The sequence below is a fragment of the Camelina sativa genome, chromosome 8, assembly GCF_000633955.1.
Source record: "Camelina sativa cultivar DH55 chromosome 8, Cs, whole genome shotgun sequence".
NCBI classification, from domain to species: domain Eukaryota; kingdom Viridiplantae; phylum Streptophyta; class Magnoliopsida; order Brassicales; family Brassicaceae; genus Camelina; species Camelina sativa.
The window spans coordinates 7,854,418-7,873,392 of NC_025692.1; the positions used below are offsets into that span (position 1 = coordinate 7,854,418).

Consider the following 18,975-nt stretch of genomic DNA (forward strand, 5'->3'; position numbering starts at 1 on the left):
CAAAAGAAAACCCTTTCATGCAGTCCTTGAGAGGTGCGGTGATGTTACTAAAATGATGAACAATACGACGATAGAAGGATGCAAGGCCATGAAAGCTACGCACATCCGTTATTGATTTTGGATTCAGCCACATTTAGATCGCCTTAACCTTAGTAGGATCCACTGCCAAACCTTCAGCAGAAATAATGTAACCTAAAAACAAGACTTGAGCTGATCCAAAGACACACATCTGACGGGCTGCAAAAAGTTTTTCACGTCGTAACACAAGAAGCACAGGCTCTAAATGCTTCAAATGTGTGACAACCCGTCCCGTGGTCCCCACTAGCCCCTCGCTAGCTGCCCCAACGGACCGTCTGTGGACCCCGCTAGCCGGCCCAACAGACCCAAATCTGGCCCTGCAGGGCATCGATCATAACCCATCATCATGGAATGGAACTATTCATCTAAATCCACTAGTAGGTTATTGGTGCGTCAGACGTTCCTCGAACCCTGATATCCACCCTTTAACAACATTCCCACAAGACAAGTTGCCACCAATTGATGATCAATTGGTGGCAACTTGTCCTGTGGGAAGGTTGTTAAAAGGTGGAGACCAGGGTTCGAGGAACGCCTGGCGCACCAATAACCCACTGGTGGATTTGGATATTCACAGTGATGGATTAGGATCGATGCCTGCAGGGCCAGCTTGGGGTCCGTCGGGACGGCTAGCGGAAGCTAGCAGGGTCCACGGACGGTCCGTTGGGGCAGCTAGCGGGGGGCTAGCAGGGTCCACGGACGGTCCGTTGGGGCAGCTAGCGGAGGGCTAGTAGGGTCTACGGGACGGATTGTTACAATACTTGACGATAGAGATGCGACTACTGCCAAGATCACACCAGACTCTCTCACTTGAGCCTGAAAAGCAAATTTAGGGAGGATCAATAAAGAACGTGGAGTCATTGGATTTGTAAGCGACACAACGCTTGTGGTGAAGAATGAGGAACTTCTGGTACTTCTTTAGAAGGTAGCAAAGTGATTGTACAATCTTCAAACATAAGACTATAAGTGTTATCTTTACCATGATGGCAAACGTCACGGTCATATTGCCATGGGCGGCCCAATAATAGATGACAAGCATCAATTGGTAACACATCACAACTCACGGAATCTTTATACGCACATATAGAAAAAAGAAACTAGTGCTTGTTTGACAACAAAAAGTTATGTTCCATTATTAAGCAAGTTTATATGGTGACGGATGTGAGGCTGGTTGTATTCCTAATTTGTGCACAGCTTCCTCAGAAATAGCATTAGTGAAACTTCCAGAATCAATGATAAGCGTACAAATTTTTCCCTTAATTGTGCAAGTTGAACGAAACAGAGATGTCTGTAGCAATGATTCCTTTGTTGAACGTGATAGTAAACAATTACGACGAAAAACCAATATTTGTGATCCATTACCTGTATCTCCACTTATAAAATCAGCATCATGCTCTTGGTTAGAATCTGACAAATATTCAGATTTTATAATATTCTGTATCTCCACTTATAAATTCGTCACTAAATTCTGTTGTTGGAACGACGTCGAGATTCTTTTAGCTGAGTCCACCATGCCATAGCTCGGCTCTTGAATCTAGTAGCTACCAGCGAAACACGTACATCATCAGAAACTTTTTTTAAGTCTAAAACCTTCTCTACCTGAAACTCTTCTGCTTTGAGACTCCCTGAAAACTCCGGAATATCTAATTTAAAACCAGATTCCCATCGACGTGATGTAGCGTTCGTGTTGATGATGTTGTTATTGTTTCGAAGACGTAGCTGGCGCTCATTGTCTTGACGGACCGGAGCTGCAAACAGGTTTTCATGAAGTTTATTATCGTTTTCCTAAACAGCCTCTGTGTGTGGTTCACGAGTTTGCTGTTGTTGATTTTGTAACACTGTCATCAATGCGTTTTCAACGGCATGTTGTAATGCATCATGTAAACCAGCCGTAAAATTCTCCAAAATCTCACGAAACTCAGCTTGCTGATCTTCCATTGTAGGCTTGCGTGGAGCCATCTTGATCTCAGTTATAAGTTCTTTTAATATTTTTATACAAGTTATTACTTGATCTCAGTTTATCTACTAATTATTTGTCTAATAGAACATATTTTTGTGATCTTTAAGTTCATAATTTTGATACTTTATTTTTCATCTGTATCATAAAGGGTAACTAAATGAAAATTTTAAAAACCTGTATCAATTCTGTATAATTTTATGACAAACATATATGCATGGTTAAAAATATAAGCACAAGACATATTTGCAAAAATAACTATATACATATACAGGCCGTGTTCTTTTTCAAGTCGCTCATCCAGTGATCGCGACAGATGAAAACGACAACGGCAATTGGAATTAAAAATCAAAACGACAACGGTAACGGAAAAACGATGACGGGACGTGTGTATTCCAGTGAGAAAAAGTGTCGCTGGAGAGAGAAAGGGATCGCCGGTTTTTTCATCGACTGTCACGAAAGCTCATTTTAACAGTACGGCGACTCTTCTCCACAATAGCAGCGACTCTTTTTCACAACAATAGGACTTTCCTTGTCTATTTTTTATGTCGCTGTCGCTCCTCCAGCGACTTGAAAAAGAACAGGGCCACACTCTATATAGTTTGTTAATATTTTTTGTTTTTTTTGCAAAAATAACAAGCAAAATCTTCTGCATAAACATCGTATTTAAGTGTATACTTAAATTCGCAGCAAAACATGATTATCCAGTCTAGTCAATCTTGTACTCTGCTCAGGTCGGCCGATGGCTAAAGTCTATAAATAAAGGCTTTAGGCACCAAAAATTAGCATTTCTTTCACTTTTAATAACTTATAACTAATTGTTTTATAGCGATTATCAACGATATGTATCATTTCAACTACCCCTAATCCTATTCTCCTAATTTATTCAAATTATGTGCTATATACTTCACACTATTTATTATTTTGGTTATCTTACAAATTGGCCCATATTTAAATGATAAGAAAAAGAAAAAAAAAAGTGATCTACCAGATATACAATTGTACAAGCTAAGTCTGACACATTTAAGTAAAGTTTGAGACAAAAATAAACTTTTACTAAATAATGTGTGTACAATCTATATCTATAAAGTTAGTTTTGCTCTCTTCTCATTCTGGCACCTAAGCATCCACCTAAACAACATTTTTTTGTCTACTTTAAAATAAATTTAAAATATTTATTTAGTGCATATTTATGTTACTTATGATTAATAGAAAGTTTAAATAAATTAGAAATTAATTATGTAAAATAATTGAATTGTTAAAATAAGAAAAATACATATATATTTTTTTTATCAGTGGTAATAATATAATTCAACTTTCCTTTTAAACTGATCATAGTTTAAAATTTTAAATATGTTAGTGATTTTTAGAAAAAAAAAATTTAATTCATGGTAGAATAAAATAAAATTTATGTAATTGTATTTCTAAAATTTTAAACAGGAAAAAGAAAATTGAAAGTTAAATATTACTTTATAAGATGATCAGAAAGGAAAAAAATTGATATTTCATAAATTGAAAGAAATGTTTTTAATCCAAATTTGAGTATTAAATAGTAATTAAAGAGAAAATATTTATAATGTTTTTAAAATCAATTTAAAGTCTAATATGTGTTATATATGAGTCAATAGAAGATGAAAAGAAAATGGATGTCAAAAGGCAACGAGTGCATAGTAGATAATAACAAAATAATTGTAGTTAAAAGTATTTGAAAATAAATTACTAAAACGTGAAAAGATAATAATGCATATGACTAAAAGAAAATCTTTGACATCTCATTCATTGTATGAAACAAATGAGTTTGTAGAAAAATATAAATGACATACATTGTTAAATAGATTTTTCGATTCCAAGTCGGGCTACACCATTTAGCCATATAGCCATGTAAAGTGAGATAAGATAGAAACATTCATGAATTAGTCAAGAAATCTTTTATGGTACACTACATTTACTTCGATTGGTAAAGCAAGCTCGGTAAAGATGTTATAACGATATGATATTATATTTGTACATTTACATTAAGTAATGTTCATGAGATTTGATATATTCAGATTTCATACGAAATAGTGTAATGTTAGTATCAACAACTAACCATAAATGATATGTATAATTAGGTCAACAATCGATAATCAACATCAAAACCTTTAAAGAATGAATTCATGGAATATGAATAAGAAGGAAACTTTCTTAAAGATAAAAGATCATGAAGTATTCATCAATGCCGATTATTCTTCCTACAAATTTTAGGTGATCCTAGTTACCACGTGATATGTATCTTCTTTTTCTTGAATTTAATGTTAAATTATATTCAAAGAAAAAATAAATGTTTTACATCCTTAGTGCAAACTGTTGTTTTAAAATTTTTGTTTGAAAAGCCAAAACATTAATAGAATCTTGCTTCAAACCAAGCCTGAATTTGGGTTCCCTCCTTATCCAACATGGTACTCAACCTGTTACGGACATTTTTGTCTATCAGCTTCACCAGCTTCTCGACTAATGAGTGTGGTTCCCCATGGTGCCTATCATTTCTCTCCCTCCAAAGTAGAGTGGATAGTGTTCTGAAAAGTGTAACCCAATATAAACTTTTGTATCTTATCCAAATCTTCCCCAAGTAATAAAACCATCACCTGCTTCGAGTCTTTTGTGTACTTGTCCGTAAGAAGCCCTTTTACCAGCAACTCTTAAACCTGATGCGAGAAAGGACAGAGAAAAAATAATTGCTCCCTTGTCTCTAGTAGATGTTGCAAAAAACACAACTTGTGTTTGCATTTATTTTCCATTTTACCACGTGATATATATCAAATTATTTATTTGTCAAAGAAACATTATTGTCAACAATATATATGTTGTATATCACTTAGTAAAGTAAGTTTAATGTTTATACATTTATATTCAAAAACTTGAATGAGTATATTTGAGTTCAAGTATTTCTATTGATAGAAAATATTTTAAATTCTAGTGTAATGTATATAGTAAAAGTTTTGACAGAAAAAAAGTAAAATGTATATAGTAAAATTTAAGTTTCCCCATAATGACTTAGATTTTTTTAGACTTAGAATAATTGTTGCTTGACAGTTGACACCTCAAATGAACCTTGCAAGGTCTAAGCACAATTTTATTTAATACTATAAAAATGGAAATGTAGAAATATAGATTTATTTCTATATGCTTCCCAAAAAATAATATTTATATCATTATATATTATTTTGCAAATAATAAGTAGCAATTGATGTTGTTTGCCATCTGTCATATGATATAATTTATTATAAGCACCATACATGGTTAGGGAAAATAAAATAAGGGAAAAAAGGAAAGAAAAATAATAACAAAAATGTGTTTTAATTTCTTTTATGAATATAATAATGTTTTTAAACTATAAATAGTATATGTAGAACATGTGTTTTGATCTCTTTCCATATATCTGTAGTTTTCTTGATATAGTGTATAGTCTTTACAAGTCTTTCAAAGCTAGTTTGTGGGCTTATAAAACCAAGCTTTACAATTTCAAGTCATCATATCATTCTAGAGCATTTGTTGTGTTTTTTTTTTTCTTTAGCCGGAGAGTATTTGGTCTAAAATATTTGAGTTTTTTCATGGAAAATGACTTTGGGATGGAACCTTAGTGTTGGTTCATCTTGGAGCAGGGATGATGATACTGCTTTCGAGAGAGCCCTTGCAATTTATGAGGATGAAACACAGATTTGTTGGGAAAACATTGCTGCAGTTGTTCCTGGGAAAACTACAGAACTAATTATTGAGCATTACAATATTTTAATTCGTGATGTTATGGATATTGAATCTGGACGTGTACCTCTTCCAGATTATGGTGTTCCAGACGAACCAAATCCCTATGCTAGAGGTAAAGGAATAAGCATTGGTGACAACAGTCGCAAAAGTAAGCAAAAAGGCAAAGAAAAACACAAGCACAAACGACAAAAGGGAGTTGCTTGGACATCAAATGAACACAGGTTCCTTCTATTCACTTATTTTTTCAATGTAACTTTGTATATAGATTTTATGTTTATTTGGTTCTGGTTGCAATATTGTGGCATAATCGTTTATTTGGCCAATAATTAGGTAACTGAATATAAAACTCAAAATGCTTTGATTTTTTCTCTTTTCACTAACATTAGATTTCACTTTATTTAATACTAGATTAGGCTCGTGTATTAACGTGAATATAAGAAAATATATAAATTTTTAAATTGTATTCAAAATATTAATTTTATTTCATTTGGTTTTTTTAACCGGATTTAGAGTTCACACACTCCATTTTGCAATACAATTTTTTTGTATTTTATATGATAATAAAATTAGATTTTAATTCTATGCACTCAATCCCGATAAGTAACATTTATAATTTTCATATCAAAAAATGTGCATTATATCAAATTTATATATTACTTAATATTTTTAAAAAAACTAAAAATTAATAAAACATAATTCTGAAAAAAAAACTGAAAACTAATTTTATCTTATATTTGAAAAAGTAACAATATCTTAAATATATTTATTTCATATTTTGTAATCTCATACGTAATAGTTTTACTATTTGTCCAACTAATTTTAAATAAAACTATACTAACACTATCATAAATTAATCAAAACTTCAAAGACGTTATCATGAGAAAAATATTTATTTATGTAAAGGTGAATATCTACAATCCATTTTCTTTTAGGATTAATAATTGACAGTATAATTTATTTAATTATTGTATTATAGTAATTAATTGTATAATTTTTTTAAATCTTTTTCTTATAGAATTAGTAATTTAAAATTAGAATAAGTATTATTTTTATATACATATATGAACTATCTTTTTATATTTATTAAATTGTTTAAATTTTTAATTTCTTATAATTTACAAATATGTTAAAACAAAGCTTTTGTATAACATATGACAAAATCTTTAATTGTTAAAATTGACACGTGTCGCGGTCACATTAGTTACTAACTTAAAATTTATATAACAACATAATATTAAATAAGCTATCAAATCATTCACCGATTAAAAAACTTAAGAAAGTTACATTAATTTCTTATTTTTCTTATATTATGTTAATCACTAATTTTAACACATTAAACCTTTTTATACTGTAATCATTTTTCTGTATAAATTTCTTTTTACTATATTATTATAACAAATAATAATTTCAATTAAATTGCAAATATTTTTCTTATTAAATTGTAAATATTTTTCTTATTAATTGCACATATTTTTCTTATTAATTGCACATATTTTCCGATTGAAATTAGTAATTTAATAGATAACTTTCCTGTTAGAATTAGTTATATAATATATTATTTTTGGTTTTATATACTTTCAAAAATATTCGTTGTAATCCTTTTACTTTTTGGATTTTTTAATTTTCTTATAATTATTAAATAATTTTTTTTTCACACATATCAAAATATTATCGATATACTTGACACTTGTCGCGATTATATGACTTACTAACTTTGAAAACTAAGGTTTATATAATAAGATGTATTATCATTCCATTATCTTTGATTTGTACCTTTTAAGTTTGATATGAACCAAACTTACATTGTTGAATTTCGTTGATTCTCACATTTTTTTTTTAATAATGGAAATAGACAATTTCTTCTTGGTTTGGCGAAGTATGGGAAAGGTGATTGGCGTAGCATTTCTCGTAACTCTGTGAGGACAAGAACACCAACTCAGGTTGCAAGTCATGCTCAAAAATACTTTCAACGTCTGAACTCAAAGAACAAACACAGAAACAGGCCAAGCATTCATGACATCACCGTTGATGAAGAAAACAGAAACATCTCACCAGAACAAGGGGCAATCGGCACATGGCAAAACGGAAACGTCAATCTTGCTTCTACCTCCAACAACCAAGCCATTCAAACCACTTCTAAACCATCACTAGACCTTCCGGTGCATAGAAGACCCAACATATGGAATACTCAAGCCCTCTCACAGCCATCGGTAAACCTTCCAACATATGGTGCACCCACCATATGGAACGCACAAGCCGCTTTGCCACCACCACCCCCACCACCGTGCACCATATGGAACGCACAAGCGGCTTTGCCACCACCACCACCAGCCAGTATTCCTGTGTATGGAACGACGTTGTCCAGCATGAACCAACCAATGGTTGGACAAATGCCCTCACATTTTGGAACAAACATGAACCATTTCGCTCAACCTCACATGACTCCTGGTGTTCAGCATTATCCTCTACCTTCCTATCCGGGTCATAGTGCACCGATCAACATGGGTTCATCAATCCCATATGGTGACAAGACTTATGCAACTAAATCCCAAAGATAGGTTTTTATTTAGCCTTGCCTGATTTATGCTTGTTATTTTTATTAAGGGGTAAGAGCTGAGGGGTACTTAATCCATCTTGTTTGTTTTTCCTTCTTTCCCCATCCATCTTGCTGTTTGGTATGTATTATCTGATGTAATTTCTTGGATCATATTATTAGGAATCTTATTATATAAACCTTAGTTTTCAAAGTTAGTAACTCACCAGATCGTGACACGTGTCACTTTTAACGATCAGAGATTAAAGTTCAAAATTCACCAGATCGTGACACGTGTCAATTTTAACGATTAAATATCAAACCAGATCGTGACACGTGTTAGTTTTAACGATTAGATATCAAAGTTTAAAACTTACCGGATCGTGACACGTATCAATTTTAAAGATTACATATCAAAGTTAATAACTCATCAGATCGTGACATGTGTCAATTTTAACGATCAGAAATCACAGTTTTCAAGCTTGGTAAAACGAAGAATAAGATCATTGTAATCTCATTATATTGAATTTTTTTTGTTAATCCTAAAAATAAAATAATTTTAAATACACTCCTCTATATCTTATTACATAAAGTATGGTTTCAAAAGTTACTAATTCATAAGATCGCGACATGTGTCAAAATCTTATTATGTTGTAGATTATTAAAATAATAATTAAAATTTATATTAAATTATATAATTTTGTAATTTTAAAGGAATCGTCTACGTTATATTGAATTTCTTGGCCTAATCTTAAAACAAAAAATAATTTATCTTAAAAAATTACAATAATTAAACTTATACAAAACAATCCTACGTTATATTGAATTCTTTGGCCTAATCTTAAAAGAAATAGAATTTAAATATAAAGATATGTATTCTCTTAGATCTTTGTTATATATAGAGAGAGGAATACGTCATTCTGATGTATCAAACTCAACTAGAATTTTCAAACATGAGTACTACAGATGGAAACCAAAACTGTGAAAATAACGAAAAGTCAGCCAAGAAAAGGAATAGAACCATTATGAATAATGATCAGATTGTTATGATGGAGAAGACGTTTACCGATGAACCTCATATGCGACTGAAACTAGGTACACTTCAGGCATGGGTCGACAAACTAAATCAATGCGTAAGTATAAAACTCATATTCAGCTTCACATACATATTTTTCATAATTGACAAATATTATTTAACAAAATATAGGGACTCCAGCTTACAACTATGCAGCTAAGAAAATGGTAACAACTTTTAATATATCTTGCAAACGAATCTAACAGATATCTTACGCTTATTATATTATATATATTTTTTCAATTAGATTTTGACATGTATAAACAAAAAAACAATTTATTAAGCATGTATATATTATTAATCAATAAATAGTGGATAAAAAATCTTAAAAAATAACATAAGTTATGTCAAAAGAATCATAATTTTTGAAACATAATAGGAACAACTAATTAAGAAAATAACATTATATCTACATAAAATTTACATGTTTATATCAAAGCTTTAATCTTTGAGTTTTTTTTTTCTGATATAATTTTGCCGATATATTTTGGGTCATTTATTCGTGCGGGCTCTTCATTGGAAGCTATCAGATGCAATGAAATGGAATCTAAGTATATAAAGCCCGCTAAATTAATCCAGGATGAGACACTGATAGAGGTTCCACAAGTAATTCTACGGTTAGTAGCGTTATAAGTTTCAAAGATTAGTCGGTGGTTGATGTATTTGGTAGCGATTTTGTAATTTGGGAAGTTGGAACGATAAACCGTTTTAAAATTGGTTTCAAACCTGATTTATGTGGTTTTCTGTCAAATTTGATTCGTAAACTGTTTAAATCCAGGTATATAGAGAAATATATAAGAACTTTTGATTTGAATAGAAATAAGTTGAGAACTTACGATTCGAGAATATTTGAGATGAGGTCATAGTTCTAACTTCTAAGTAGTTTTGGTACAATGCAATACTTCTGAGGAGTAAATAAGGCATCGATCCTTAACGTGATTATGACATATATCATGTTTTGGGTTGTTTATAAAGTTTTTATTTTGTATATTTGAATTATATAAGGCTTTATATATACCATCATGATAATAATATCCGAATTTTTATTTTTATTATGTGATATTAACTTTCTTTCAATTACTCAACTTTAATTGGGTTGGTCATAAAATCAATGTAACAGAGTAGATAATTTTCACCAGTTGTTCATCCAAAATATCTTTGGAGTAAAAAAAGATTAATGGTTAAAGAAATTATGTCACAATACAATTTTAGTAATTATAAGAACTATATTTATACCAAGCAACATAAAATTTGTTTAATTTGTTTAAAATACATTTTATAGGTGGTGATAAAGAGCATAACTTAACAATACAATAATTTAGGGTTTAAGAGCATATTTTTAATGGTGAAACATACAGTAAAATTGTATGTGGTTACTACATTATATGTTGCTTTGATAAATTCTTTGATTGTAAAATATTTTGTAATAAGTTGTGAAACGTTTTAGAAATTTGGCAGTAATAATATTTTTAATGATGAGTATTTGGCAAAAGTTTTGGTAGGGGTATAATTTAGCTTTAGATTATTGTAATAATTGTTATAATATATTTAAAATATAAAAAATAAATAAGTGTACGAAGGTAAATACAAATATGATTTTGGTGGGGTATAATTTAGCTTTATGTTATTGTAATAATTGTTATAATATATAAAAATATAAATAAAAGTATGAAGGTAAATACAAATATGATTTTTTCTATAACTAAAATTATTTATATATTTACTTCAAGAAATAAAATTTCTTTTTATATTTTTTAAAAATTGTTTAGGATTTAGAGTATGGTTTCAAAAGTTACTAACTCACCAGATCGTGACACATGTCAATTTTTAAAGTTACTAACTCACCAAATCGTGACAAGTGTAAATTTTACACAAATTTTTAATTTTAAAAGAAAAAAATCTTACTAACTCACCAGATCTTTGACACATGTCAATTTCATAAGTTACTAACTCACCCGAGTGTGACAAGTGTCAATTTTACACAAATTTCCAATGGTAAAAGAAAAATCTTTTTAAAAAATCAAGAAATACAAAAAAAATTACAAATCATAAAATCTTATTATATAAAGTTGGGTGTGAAGTGATCTTAGTGCAGTGGCTGGAGGTAAGTCTATTTGTACAAAACACCATTACACCATAGATCGAGTTCCGCTTCCTACGAATGTAAGAATTTGGCTAATGGGCCGACCAGTTGTGGCCCAATGGTTGACAAAAAAAAAGTTGGGTTTTCAAAATTAGTCATTAACAGGATCATGACACTTGTCAAGTATACTGATAAGATGTTGACATGTGTCAAAATTATTAGTTTTCAAAACAGCTAATTAAGATAACATCATTAAATCTACATAAAATTTACATGTTTATTATATCTAAAAGAATTTCTAATTCAATAAAGAAAATTAACGAACTAATATATTTTCATTGTATACTAATTATCTTATACGTGTTTTCTTAATTAGATTTTGATATGTATAAACAAAAAAAAATCATTAAACATGTATATCAATAAATAGGGAATAATAAATCTAAAAAGAATAACATAAGTTATGTCAAAGGAATTATTATTTTTGAAACGTAATAGGACAGCTAATTAAGAAAATAACATTATATCTACATAAATTTACATGTTTATATCAAAAGCTTTGATCTTTGATTTTTTTTTTCTGATATACCTTTGCTTATCTATTGTGGGTCTTTGATTCGTGCAGGTTCTTCAATGGAAGCTATCATATGCAATGATATGGAATCAAAGTATATAAAGCTTGCTAAATTAATCGAGGATGGAGACACTGATGGAGGTTCTTAAAAGTGATTCTACAGTTAGTAGCGTTATAAGTTTCGAAGATTAGTCGATGGTTGATGTTTCTGGTCAAAATCAAGATGTTCTCTTATGGATAATGTCAATGATTCCGGTACTGAAACAAAATCTACTTGATATAGTAATTGAGAAGCGATTTTGAAATTTAGGAAGTTAGAATGGTAAACCGATTTAAAATTGATTTCAAACCGGATTTATGTAGATTTTTATCGGATTTGGTTCGTAAACCGTTTAAGGTATATAGAGAAATATATGAGAACTTTTGAATCGGGTAGAAATAAGTTGAGAACTTACGATTCGAGAATATTTGAGACGAGGTCATAGTTCTAAATAATTTTGGTACAATGCGATACTTCTGAGGAGTAAGCAGGTCATGGATCCTTTAACGTAATTATGACATATGTCATGCTTTTTTTTTGTCAACCAAACATTAATTAGAAAAGTACTCCAGAATTGGTGACCCAACTCGGAGGGAAANCAAATGAAATAGATGAACTTAAAGATCTAGACGACCGAGCAAGACAATCCGCTCTCAAATTCGATGAATGAGGAATCTTGGACAGGGAGAAGAGAGGAAAGGCGGCCCGAAGCAGGTGGAAATCGTCAAAGATATTAGAGAAAGCCGGAAAATTTTCAGGAGATTGAATCATCGTAACTAATTTGGCGCTGTCCATCTCAAAGTGCTGACAAACAACTCCATTATCGAGGGGACACTCCATTGCCCAAAGTAGAGCCTCCAATTCTGCATGAAGCGGTGAAGGGCTTCGACGAAGACATCTAGCACCCAACAATAAAATGTGATCTTCGCCAACTCCATAGCACCAATCTGATCTGACATATGTCTTGTTTTGGATTGTTTATGAAGTTTTTATTTTGTATGTCTGAATTATTTAAGACTTATATATACCATTATGATTATAATTTTCAAATTTTTATTTTTATTATGTTATATTACCTTTCTTTCAATTTCTCAATAAAAACTTTTATTGGGTTGGTCATAAAATCATTGTACTCGAGTTAATAATTTTCGCCAGTTGTTCATCCAAAATATCTTCAGAGTAAAAAAAATCATGGTTATAAAAAATTATGTTACAAAACAATTTTAGTAATTATAAGAACAATAATTATGCCAAAATGAAGTAAAGTAACATAAAATTTGTTTAATTTGTTTAAAAAACATTTTAGGTGATGATAAAGAGCATACTTTAATAATAAAATAATTTTGAGTGTAAGAGCATATTTTAATGGTAAGACATACAATAAAATTGTATGTGGTTATTAATTATAATGTTGTTTTGATGAATTCTTTGCATATAAAATATTTTGTAATAAGTTGTGAAATGTTCTTGAAAATTTACAATAATAATATTTGTAATGATGAGTATTTGGTAAAAGTTTTGGTGGAGTATAATTTAGATTTAGATTATTGTAATATATTTAAAATATAAAAATATAAATAAGTGTATGAAGATATATACAAATATGACTTTTTCTCTAACTAAAATTATTAATATATTTACTTCAGGAAATATTTTTTATATATTTTTAAAAAATTGTTTAGGGTTTAAGATTTATTTTTTTTAATAATTTTAAAACCTGCACATCGTGCGGAACCTTATCTAGTGTAATATATATATATATATATATATATATATATATATATATATATCTATTTCTAATCCATTTATTAATTAAACATAAATTAAAAAAAACTCATAAATATTTTCACTTGGAAAATAAGAAATATTTATATCGAACAGATAATATAATTACATTATCCCATAATTAAAAGAAGAAGAGAAAAATTAACTCAGGAAAAATGTTAATTCCCAAGTAATTTAATCCTCAACTTCGCACACTTTTTTTATAAACTCAGAAAACTACGACAGCTGAAACAAGTACACGTGAACGACGGTGACTGGTGGGTATATCAAGAAGGGTACAAAGTCAAATAGTCAACAAATAGGTTTCTTAAAATATTGTAACTTCACTTCATGTAGCTGCTGCTGCAGTGTTTCTAACTAGCCCCTGACCATTTTCAATCTCAGCCTTTCGATCGTTACAGTTACACATGTTTACCGGTCGGACAACTGTGATTGCCGCTGGTTCAGGTGAAGCAATTAGTGTGCCTAGCTTCAGCATATCGATGCTCACTTCATCATGCAACTTCGCGGTTTCAAGTTCTTTCTCAACCAATTCTGACGGCGTTTTGCAGTATTTGTAAACCACGTAAAGTATCATTTGTAGTGCACCGAGCACAAACCCAATCACGTTAGGGAACTGCGAAGTTGACAGAAAATTTTATATAAAGGGGAAAATTAAAGATAAAATTTATCAGTGCTCAAAGCAATATACCTACTTTTATTTTTTTTATATGAACTTTACACTTTATATATTTTTGTTATTAATTTATATTTAAATTTTGAGGTTTTTTACTTCTATTGAACCATCATCCCGATTAAAAATCGTTTCAAACAAAAGTTTTTTTCCTAATTAATTATTGTTAGAAACAATATATAAAAATTGTATTACGTGTAATATAGAAGTTTATGTGATATAGATGTAGATAGAACTCTTTTGTAAAAGATATATGTAATCTTTTTAAGGTTTTGTCTTTTAAAAAATATAAAAGAAGGGAGTATCTTTAGTGTTTAGTGGGATTATTAAATGTAAAACGACAATAATACCAAACAAAAGGGTTTTGCTTTTTTGTGAAACCATATCCCATCTTTATTTTATGATTAGCTTTCACAGGCTCAGGTAGATAGAAACAAAAGCAACCCACTTCATGCAAATAATGATGATCGTGATCATAATGATTATTAGTATGACTTACCGCAACGTAGATATCTTTAAGAGCAAGACCATAAAGGAGCCATATGACCGCACTGATGGTAAGAGTCAAGGATAAGCTAAACGGCATGTACTCCACACTTTTCGTCTTTATCACCGTTCTCTGTTATTTCATATAAATTTTAATTAGTCAAAATCATATTTTCCATGTTTAGTTAATTATATGTAACAATAGCTAGCTAGAGACTACTACTACTACTACTTACGATAATGCTAAGCGGCGCAGCGAAAACGCATACAGAGAATCCGACACAGATTCCTCCAATGATCTTCGCACGTGTGGCTCCTTTCGTCAAGAATTGGCAGAGAAGAAGAATCGCACAGAATCCTCCAACGTTCATTAGCAACAAAAGCTTCACTGTGAGCATCTGCACCAAAAATAATCATTAGATATCGGAACACGTATATCATCAATTATACCATATAATATGCATATATATTGTTAATGAACACATACTCTGGCTTTTTTGGTTGCGAAGGCAACGAAGATGGAGATGTAGATGGTTTCGATGAAGCAACCAAAACAGTTGATGGTGACGAGAAGGAAGACATCTTTCTTCTGAGTAGCATAGTAGAGCCAAAGCGTTGCGCTGAAGAGCGCCACCACGTAAGGAAGAGATTGAAATCCTTCTGTGGTTTTCTTCTTACAAATCCTGTAGAACGTTGGCCTGCATCCATATCCAAATCAATATCTAACTCTTCGTTATATTAAAATTTCGCAATAGGTTTGTATCATATGTTCATTTTAGTACTAGCGAGTTAGATATGGTAACATAAACATATGTGTTGGACACATTTATGAAGAAACAAGAACAGAGGTGAGGTAATTAACGATGTAAAAATACTTACACGGGAGAGAGGAAAACCGCAAAGGAAATGACGTTTCCTGAAAATTACACAATAAAAAAATGAAGGTAGTGTTAATAATATATATGTATATACCGGTTTTGATATCACAATCTTGATATAGGTTATGGTGATATATATAATATATCAAATTTGAGTATAACTTTAGAGAGAGATGAATTTGATGAGAACTCGTACCGAGCAAGCCGAAAACAAAGGCCCATGTGTTATGAGTGTCGAAGAGAGCCATGAATGTAGCTAGATCTTTGAAAGGGAGAAGAAATTAAGTTTCTTCGAAATAAGAAAGATCTTAGGTATTTGTAAGTGTTTCTCTTAAATCAAAAGCTAATGGCACGACCTTAGCATTCTGAGGACTTCAAGTATATATAGAGGGGGAGAGGTCTTAAGAAAGATAGGGATGTGTGTGGGAAAGAAAATAAAGATACATGTTTTGTGTGAGTCATAATTATTTTCATTTTTTTTTCTTTTAAAGTGACAATACAATTTGTAAAAGTATTATTGTCTTTGTTGGTGTACTATAAAAATAAAATGCTATTAGAAAAGTATTCATAGAACCAATCCAACACCAAAATAACTTTTTCATAAATAATGCATGTCGATTTCGATTTAGGCCAACTCTTTCTTTAAGGGCTCTTATGTCTAGATTCTACCTATTTCACATATACCTATTGACGTGAGTACATTTATCATTTATTAATTTCTATGGTTTACATTTTATATCCTCATTTATCATAAAAATTGGATTAAATGATGAAGTCCTTGCGTAAATTACGTTTCCAAGAAATTTAGACAATTAGTTCACGTGACATTGTACGTAAATATAAATTGCCGTTTTCACTTTTTGCCACTTTTCATCCTAATTTACGTTTCTCAATTTTAAGAAATTTTTTTTCTTACTTTATATTTGCCGTTTCTTAATCATTAACATTTGTCTATACCCCCCAAGTTTAATAATTTATAGAGTTTCTACTTCAAGTTCAAGTTTTACTTGAGTTCACATTTATATCATCTATCAAACAAAAATTAGATAACTAAACATATTCACGTTTTGTGACTTTTGTCTTACATTTTAAAGAGGAAAATAAACCGAGCAAATGAGAAATAGACGGCTTAACCAAAATTTGAGACTTGGATAAGATCTTTAGTTTTTTTTTTTTTCTGTTTTCTTCATAAGACTCGGAATAAGATTGATATATAGTACAAATTTCAGTTCTTAAGAACTATCAAAAGAAACTAAACCACAGTTATATTTAACATTTGATCAAGAAACTAAATCATTCTTGTCTGTCGAAATGAAGTTATATTATTTTGGCTAGATTGTAGATGCAAGTTTTTTTAATATAGGCTCCAACATGAAATAGACAAAACGTGAATATGTTTAGTTATCTAATTTTTGATAGTAGGTTTAGCGTGCTATAAAATCGAAGAAGATCAGTGGTTTTCAAACTCTTCCATAATTTTGTTCTCCCTGAAAATTTACTACTATCAATGGGTATTACTCCCTGTAAATGTATTGTATTTGGGGCTATTACACTTTCAAGGACGATTTTGATAGTAGGTTGAAGCGTCTTTCGTAGTTTCAAGCGTTACGTATTAAACATAAGTAGTAAAAATTACTCAGTTGTCAAGAGTAGATCATTTTTTATGTATAATATACATAATAATGTAGTAGGTGTAAATAAATAAATAAAGAGCTTCGTTTTGTTTAAACAAAAATAATGGTGGATTGATTTGGGGATAACCAAACTCCAATAATTCATAACTAATAGGACAAAATAACAATAGCATGAACTGCATTTGCAAAACTTTAGTCTATCTCGGACCTTTTATGGTTATTGAACGTACCCATTTAGGTTAATTAGTAACTTTACAATGCTGTTTCACATGATTTTCATTTTTCAAAGAGTTCATTCTTTTGGGTAGTTTCTTTTTTATAGTAAAAGTTATAAATGAAAAGGACATCGATCGATTCAGATATATAATTTCAAGTACATAATAACGAGAATATTGTTCATCGTTTAGAAAACTCCATATTTGTTTGAACAATGGACTAACTATTTTTTTGTTTTTTGATACTCAGATAATAGCTATGATCTAAAATATTAACTAACTTGTTTTAATGTCTAAAATAATTAACTAACTTGTTTTAATATGTGGTTAAAATATTAATGATATAATTCCTTATATGTTTTGTTAAACTAGCTATGTGGTAAATTTATCGTTAGCATCATAGCATGTTGCTGTAAAGGATGTGAGCAATGGAAACTCAAACTCGGAACCGTATATATGTTTTGCTGCTCCAAAAAGCTAGAATTAAACTCGCAAACATGTCGTCACGAACACTTAGAACTGAAATCACCAATAGTCTCTGAAACAAAGTAAGCTTCGTTTGATCTTGTTTCGGGATTAAGCGTTATATGTCTTTATCCTCTATTTATATCTATCTTAACATGCTGGATTATGGCTTTAATTGGAGATATACAAGCCCAAAAAAAACAATAAATCATTGGATCTTGTTGTTGTTAATTAGAGTTTTTCTTTTTTTATGCAACGATGGTTTGGGAACTAGAGCTGATTTTTTTTAAAAAGGAGAGAAGAGACCAAACTTTGTAAGTCTAAATCTCAGAGAGCTTGTGATTAGCGGCCAGAGCCGTGGACAAGTAACTGCCAGAAAAAGATAGCCAAGACGCCAACGAGAGAGAACAAGAAAAAAGCTTTAAAAAGGAAAAGAAAAGCTTAGCAGTTAGCACATATATAAAGTTTTTTTTTTTTTTTTTTGGGTTACATTACATCTATAAGTTATAAATAGGTTCTTAGTCGAAAAATCATGAATATTGTGATATCGTTATCATAGACCAGTATAGATCCAAACAGTAAACGGTAAACGGTACGTACGTACACTCACGTAGTGTACTTCGAAGACCACAATTTATTGTTTCAAGTTTCAACTATAAATAAGAACAACCATATTAAGTATAGTGTTTTGTTTTTCTGTTTATGCTCTGCTTACTCTAGTTACGTGTGTATTGCAGATCTTTGATAGTTACTCTAGA

At 30.5% G+C, this 18,975-nt stretch overlaps 2 protein-coding genes across 2 annotated transcripts; one reads left to right on the plus strand and one right to left on the minus strand.

The window, feature by feature from the left end:
* LOC104709315 (transcription factor DIVARICATA-like) lies at positions 5,630–8,334 on the plus strand. The gene is made up of 2 exons (XM_010425951.2): positions 5,630–5,997; positions 7,629–8,334. Exons 1-2 carry the CDS (start codon positions 5,630–5,632, stop codon positions 8,332–8,334), a joined length of 1,074 nt encoding a protein of 357 aa, XP_010424253.1.
* On the minus strand, positions 13,930–16,264 carry LOC104706662 (bidirectional sugar transporter SWEET12-like). Its single transcript, XM_010422871.2, has 6 exons — positions 16,100–16,264; positions 15,905–15,941; positions 15,513–15,723; positions 15,262–15,423; positions 15,039–15,158; positions 13,930–14,482 (listed from the first exon to the last, which is right to left on the minus strand). Exons 1-6 carry the CDS (start codon positions 16,149–16,151, stop codon positions 14,195–14,197), a joined length of 870 nt encoding a protein of 289 aa, XP_010421173.1. The 5' UTR covers positions 16,152–16,264; the 3' UTR covers positions 13,930–14,194.